Raw genomic sequence first — 7365 nt, 5'->3', positions numbered from 1 at the left:
CAGCCTCCGGCCTCCGCGTCGCCCTCCCGGCCGTTCCCGGTGACTCCCGCGCAATTTGGGCTACGCCTGCGGCCAAAGTTTGAAAGGATGAATGGGCGAAAAAAAAATAAAAATTCTCGTTGGCAGTTGCTCAGGAAATATCCACAAAGATGTCCTTTCTGGAGCGCGCTATTATTTCAGGGGTTGCGCTAGTATCATTTTTATCCCGTGGCAGCGCATAAAGAGAGCAGGGCAGAGCCCTGAGGTCTGGCAGAGCTCAAGTCCCTTCTGTGTGTGAGGTTATATAGTTTATCAATGCAGAAACCACCACAGGCTTTGAAAAGTAAACAGCTGGCTCGGTGGTGCACGCCGCGCTTCGGAGTCATCCCAGGGCCTGGAAACGGCCGGCCCCGAATTTCTGGAGTGCTGCAAATATGCACGCATACAAAATAATTTTTTTTTCTGTTAAACATGCAAAAAGCTCGTTGCAGCCATTTGTTTTCCGAGCTTCTTCATTTGCCCCGATTTTTGTTTCGTTTTGCTCTCGCAAATGTCTTAACTTGGCCGCCGGGTCGACAAAACACAAAAAAAGTTTGTACTGCGGGCAGCAAACCTTATGGCAGCGACAAGCGTCGGCGAATGCCCGCGTCCCCCTCAAGGGCTGCGTCCCGCCGCCCGCCTAATCCGCTCGCTGCACCTCAGATCTCAAGTAACTTCCATACTGCGGGCTCACTTTAATGGCTAGAATCTATTTTTCATGAAAAAGCAGGAAATAAGCTGTCTCTCGTACAAAGATTTACAAAATGTAATCATTGTTGAAATATTCCCTTTGAACTGCCTTGTCCGCAGGGGTGTCTGGCTCCCAATACCCCCGTTTCTTTAGAACACCCTTACAAGTTCTTCTGGTAGATCAGGTACACTGGTGGTGCTGCGCTTTGATGTCCTGAATGAATGAAAGAAAAGCATAATAAAAGAGAGCTGTTGATCAAGCATAAAATACTCTTTAAGCTGACAGAATGGCAGAGTTAACACATTCTAAGCTGCTTTTAGGTTTTCCCTTTTTTCCTCGCATTTTCCTGTGCTTTGTGTACAGTGGGGGTTTTTATTTTTTGAAAAGTCTCTGATCTATGTAGTATGCCGTCGCCTAACAAAAACCAAAATGGGATTGTTTCTCTCTCTTTTTTTCCTCCCTCTCGCTCAGCTATCCTTTCTCTTTTTTGAACAGCAAGGGTTACGGTTTAGCATTGCTGCAGCAAGTTTGCAGTGTCCGACATAAAGTTTAGAAGTTCTTTTGCATGTTTCAAAATCAGCCTAGCAATAAATAAAACGTTTGCTTAACTATTTAGAAACCGGRGGGGGGGGGGGGACTGTGACCGACAAAACTTTACCGAAGTAAAACGAAGCTCGTATGTCCAAAGGAAAAAAATTTAAACCGAAATCCTGACATAAAAATGACCTCATTGTGAGAGAACTTTCTTTTCGAGTCCGAGCAAAGGGGAAGTTTTCTTCCTGCAGCTCTAATTTAGATCTTAAGTTCCCATACATAATTTATACATCATATTCAGAGCGCCAGCCCGCTCTGCGTGCTGGCTTACATTGCAAGCTTTTGCCATTGAGAAGTCTTTACGGTATTATATGCGGACTAAATGCGAATATGTCGCGGCGCAGCCCGTCTTTAATCCACTGTTGCTCGGGCTGCGACGGCAGGGGGGCGAGCGCTCGGAGCACGGCTTTATGCTTAAGGAACATCTGGGGCCAGCTGGGACACTTTACGGGAACATTCAGTTGTCTGGAGCAACAGCAGGAGTTACTGTATGAGCGTGTTTTCATAGGTTTGGGAGGGTTTGGGGTGACTTGGTTAAAAACACTAGCAATTCCCAACTCGAGGTTTGAACCCGAGCAGAAATCCTGCCTGAAGTGAGTTTGTTGGTCCCGGGGGACGAGTGGTTTGGACTACTATACATTTTTAATAGTCAGCAGGCAGAGGTCCGTATTACAAAATTATTGCACATAATTTAATGCAGTTTGCCACAATTGGCATTCTCACAAAAGCTATTGGATGCAGAGCTACTGTACACATCGCCCAGAGACTAGTGTCCCCCCCGGGAAGGGGTTTATCTTCCTCGAGACAGTACAAATATGCTCGTGGTGGGGCGTGCGACTCTCCTGTGTTTGGATTTTGGACAAGCAGAAGATTCGCTCGCTGTTTTATGTCCCTTCAGGGATGACCAACATGCTACTTCTGTCCCTTTCGGTATTGCATTTTGGAAAAATATAATTACTAAATAATTAATCCCAGCTCGAAGAAAATAACTTCCATAGGCACAAAGGTGACCTTGTCTTTAATATTCACCTTTCAGTTTACACAGTAGGATCGAATTTCATGCCTGGAGAAAGCAAAAGAGAAGTGGGACAAATTCAGACGTGGGGTGAAGCAGCCGCAGCCCCTTYATCTTCAGGAGGCCTCCGGAGGCTAAACCAGCACTAGCTTTGCTCCCGCTTTTGCAAGTCTATCAGAGGCCCACTTTTGGCCCCTTCGTTTCAAATAGGCAAGAGCCTTGCCGGGACCTTTCGCAACGCCTAAAGCGCCAGTTGGTTACGTAGCTGTTTACGTTCTCGTTTTACCTTTGAAACCAGAAGGCCCTGTTACCCCCATTCGCCTTCCTGGGGTTAATGTTTTTGATCGCCTTCGAGTTCTTGAGATGGCTGAGATGCCGTCCCCAAATAAAACAGCCGGACCCCGTAGCGCTGATGAGCTCCCACAGGTGTCCGGCAGCCGCGGCTCCGGCTCAGTTCTGCTGCCCGAGCTTGCCGGCAAGCTCTCGAGCTGCAGGGTGTTTTTTTTTTTTTAATTCCAGCTCTTATCACTGCTGGATTTGTTTCCCGCGGCCCGAGCAGGCGTTTGCAAGCCGCTGCTGGAAGCGCCGGTGGCTGCCTGCACCCTGCCGGCCCCGGCTCCTCCTGCCGCCCCAGCAGCCGAACCGGGCTGAGGCTTAACGAACGCGTCCCGTACGGACCCGGGGTCGGCCCTAAGCGCGTCGTGCCGAGAAAAAAAGCCTCCTGCGCGTGGAGTTTGTCAGCGTTTCAAATGTGCGGATGTCCTTAAATAACCTGCGTAGCCTGGAGGAATAAGCCAACTGTCACACCCAGTTCTGGATTCCACATTAACAACCTCCTTCCGCAGCGTTAAACTTTGCCCTCGAGGACTTTTGTTTAACTTTTTAATTTGAAAAACAGATAGGGCTGCCACGCAGCCCTCGCTTTTCCGTGCTCCCTGAAAGGTCCCATTGTTACCGCGGGAGAGGCGCAGGTAAATTCGGCAAGTTTTCACTTGATCRCCGGAGCCGGCTCCGTGATCGGGCTCGGGAGCCGGGGGTAAAGCCCATCGCACAGCGAGGCTGTTTTTAAGAAGATTTTAATAAACAATGGGCCTGATTCTCCCTCCCCGGCGCAGGCAGAAACTGCCGCTGGAGTCAATGAGGCACTTTCAGCTCTTCTCCTCCTGCGCGTCCTGAATTGCAGAGGGTTTCCTAGCCGCTCTTCCAATACAAAGGAGCCGATTGTCAGAAATTGCTTCAGGATTTTTGTGCGTCTGTGCTATCTCCAGAATAGCATAAGAAACAAATAGACTTGCACTATCAAAGAAACATAATTGCCATTTCAGACTTCCTGTTTAGGATTCAGTCAAGTAGATATTGTTTATGGTTCATAAAACCTTACTACTGTGAGGATTCTCAGATACTGGCAGTATAGAGTTTCAACTTTCATGGTGCTGTAAATTAGGGGGGGGAAAAAAAAAGTGTGATAATACTCCTCCGAGAACAGTAAAATAGAGCTCTGCAATGGTTAAATGGAATTTTATAAGCACATTCGGTGTGGAACTGTTTTGCATTACATGAGTTGAATACCTTAGAGATGACACACATCTGCAGGCACTTTATTAAATCCTTAGTCAGCACTTTTCAACCTGATGAGATTACTTCTTCATTTGACTGGAGAAAGGAAAGCTAAGATCTCGTGCCGGACTGCAGAATCCTTTCTGATGTTTCACCTTGAACGCCAGCGAAGGACGGCAGGATGCTCCGCAGGACGGTACGGACCGCTCGCAGCACCGGCGGGCGGGCAGCAGTCCTTTTCCTCCGCAGCACCTTTAGCTCCAGCGGATTCGTTTAGCTCTAAACTCACTAGCCGAATCGTACCGCATAAGTAAATATAGAGGAAATCTAATACCGGCTCTCCTGTAAAAACGCAAGGAGATAATATCGTCCCGACTGCATTGTGATCGCGCGCATGATTTAAATGGAGATTTAAATTAAGAAACGGAATACGCTGCTGTCCGCCTGGGTGCAGTCGGGTAGGTTACAGGACGCGAAGGGCCAAGACGCGTAAGCTGGCTCGAAACGACAGCCCCGCACAGCTAGCATCGTGTAGAGTGTGGTCTGGAAACACTTCAGAACTCCAAAAGTACGGATCTGGGCTGCTTTTTTTGCCCCGAGCCACCTAACCATGCAAAAAACTCGACAAAGTCACAACTGTGAGACACACAAATGCTTCGGAGGCGCTTTTGCTTCCTCCGCCGAGGTCTCCTGCCCCRTTGCGGGGACGCTCCCAGGTGCTGCCGCGGGGCAACGGGACTCTTCAGCCCTGATCCGGCGGGACTTAGGCACGGATAGGAGGCTTGGGGGGCCCATGAGATCTTAATACTAAAATGATTAGCGGAAAAGGAGGACCGCTGCGTGCGTGCGGTTCAGCCGCGAGACGCGCTGAGTTAAAGCGGCGTCCCGAGCGCGGTGCCGGTGGGGTCTGACGGGTAAACGCGCGCTCCGTGTGGCCGTCGCGCTGCCTCGGCCCGTAGAGCATCGCACGGAAGCGGAGCAGGCGCGAGCGGCCAAAGCGCCGCGCGGCTGTTTGCAGGGCGCTCGGGCTGGGGAGCCTCGAAAAGCAGCTCTTCAGCAACGGCAGCGCGCAGCCCCGGCGCGGAAGTTTAGCAAACCYCCGCGCAGCCCGCCGTGATGGCGTAAGGGTTAATTAAGTTTTTCCTCGGTATTAAGCCTGAGCAGTGTCTGCAGGAGTCATATTGACACCCCGGTGCATGGTAACTCTACTCCTTTATTGACATGTTGCTAGTCAGGAGCACAATAGCACTCTGTGTCTGCAAATCATTGCTAAAATCATCTCGAGGAAAAAAAAAAAAAGTTTGAAAGCCCAGCGCTAGACAAAGGCCCCAGAGCTGCACTGCGCCGCGAAAAACTCCCGAGTCAGCAACTTCTATTGATTAAAAACTAACCTTTAAAGTAACTCTCAGAGTGTGTGGTTAGCATTTAAATTTAAACATGTCATGAGTTGATTTGTGTTACTGAATACCAACTCAGAAGGAGTTACATTCACATCAGATTTTTTTTTTTTTTCTCTCTCTTTCCTAATTCCCTTAAGCAGCTAAAGTATTTCATGAAATGTCAATAGGGCAGCGGAGGGGGGGGGGGGAGAAAAAAAAAAAAGGGTGTTTTGGAGGGAGGGGACCCACGCCGCCGCTTTTCCCATGCAAATAGCCCCCCCCCCCCCCCCCCCCAAAAAAAGAAGCCAAGCGCGGGGAGCGCGGCGCAATAATTAGCCCTTTGTCTAACTTTCCCGAGCGCCGGGGAGAGACAGATTAATTAAATATACAACAGTGTTGGTTTTTGGAGTGGGGGTCCCCCTCGCCGGGCAGGCCATAAATTAGGCCGGGTAAATACTCGAGTGTGTTCGCAGCGCGGCGGCTGCTACGTCAGAGCGGCTGCGGGGCGGCGGGAGCCGCGCGGTCCTTGCTAATGACAGTCACGTCCGGGGCTGTCTGGTTGCTCGTAGCAACGAGACATGATGTAACACCGGGATGAACTTGAACTTGGGGGACTTGAAAAGGGAACAATAGACCAGAGCAATCAATAAAGCCCATTTCAGTGAAGGATTACGGAGCCGCGCGGGGGTAACCTTGTCTGCGAGGCGCGGGCTGAATAGCAAGGCGCGTGAAGGAGCGCGGTGCCGCGGGGGGACGGACGGACGGATGCATGGACGGATGGACGGACGGCAGCGTGCATCCCCTGCCGGCCGTCCCGCACCTCCCGCGCGGCCGCTCTCCACGACGCCCAGCCGCCCTTGTCCCGGGAGCCGCGGCCGGACTCGAAATCGCGGAGTTGTGGGATTTGGGGTTTTTTTTCCTCTTTTAATCTGCTCTCGAAGGCGAAGCAGGCTTGCAAGGCCGGCGCGGCTCGCGGCCCACAGCCATGCAGCCGGGCCAGCAGCGCTGCACGCCCATTGGACGTGTGCACTGTATATTTGAGTGACGGGGCTGAATTTTAACCCCTTTGCTCCCTGCTGTGCGCTTCCACGGTTGCCGGCCTGGCTGCCTGCAGTGCTCCCAAAAAAAGACCGTAGTGCTCCAATTGCAGTGATCAGCGACAGTCCTGCGCAGCGCCGCAGCAGTGGAAACCCGGCGGCGATGGCCAGCATGGTGCACAGCGCACGGTGCACAGTGCACAGCACATGGCGCACAGTGCGTGGTGCGCAGTGCACGGTGCACGGTGCATGGTGAATGGTGCACAGTGCATGGTGCATGATGCACGGTGCCTGGGGCATGGCAAATGGCAAATGGTGCGTGGTGCACGGCACACAGTGCACAGCACACGGCGCACGGTGCACAGTGCAATATGGCGCGCAGTGCATGGTGCAATATGGTGCATGGCACACGGTGCATGGCGCACAGTGCACGGTGCATGGCACATGACACAGCACACGGCGCATGGTGCATGGCACATGACACAGTGCACGGTGCATGGCACGCGGCACACGGCACACAGCACATGGTTCACGGCGCATGGCGCATGGCGCACGGTGCACAGCACATGGCACACAGCACACAGCGCACGGTGCACAACCCACGGTGCATGACACATGGTGCACAGCGAGCCCCGGCCCCGCCGCGGCCGGAGCGGCCCAAAGCCGCGGGGCTGCCCAGGGGAAGGGGGCTTGGCACCGCTCCACGGAGCCTGGAAGAACTCTCTCTGTTTGCAAACTTCACATATGAGAACTATTTCACTTAATTACGGCCTGCTTAAGTCTAAATATAAAATCCGTGGGCAAGAGATGGAGCTGATAGGGGATCGGCGTGCGGCGCCTTCGGGAAGAGCCGGGAAGCGGGACAAGGCCTCCTGCCCGCGAGGCCTCGGGGATGCTGGCRAACCCGAAACGGCTCCCGGCTCCCCAGTTTCGGCAAACCCCAGCCATGGGGGGCGGCATGCGCACGGTGCCTTTGGGGGGGGGGGGGGCTCGTATGAAACCCTTGAGCCACAATCCATTAAAAAGATGGAAAACCCATAGCACGACCCGGCCCTCGTGTCCCTCTGTAGCAAC

The 7365-nt window shown here is 52.5% G+C and overlaps 1 protein-coding gene across 6 annotated transcripts in view; it reads left to right on the top strand.

Annotated features, from left to right (window-relative positions):
* Window positions 1-2423, top strand: part of NFIA (nuclear factor I A) — a 247455-nt gene extending 245032 nt beyond the window's left edge. For 3 of the 6 annotated variants that reach the window (XM_026074475.1, XM_026074474.1, XM_026074473.1), the window contains one exon: window positions 2340-2420. In XM_026074475.1, coding sequence (XP_025930260.1) covers window positions 2340-2351 — 12 coding nt within the window. In that variant the 3' untranslated portion in view covers window positions 2352-2420. Of the gene's footprint in view, window positions 1-2339 lie in introns of all 6 variants that reach the window. The other 3 variants (XM_026074471.1, XM_026074470.1, XM_026074472.1) reach the window with 2 other exon arrangements.
* Window positions 2424-7365: the final 4942 nt, after the last annotated feature.

Source organism: Apteryx rowi, unplaced genomic scaffold (genome assembly GCF_003343035.1).
Source record: "Apteryx rowi isolate R43461 unplaced genomic scaffold, aptRow1 scaffold_39, whole genome shotgun sequence".
Classification (NCBI taxonomy): Eukaryota; Metazoa; Chordata; class Aves; order Apterygiformes; family Apterygidae; genus Apteryx; species Apteryx rowi.
This window is presented reverse-complemented; position numbering and strand designations above follow the sequence as displayed.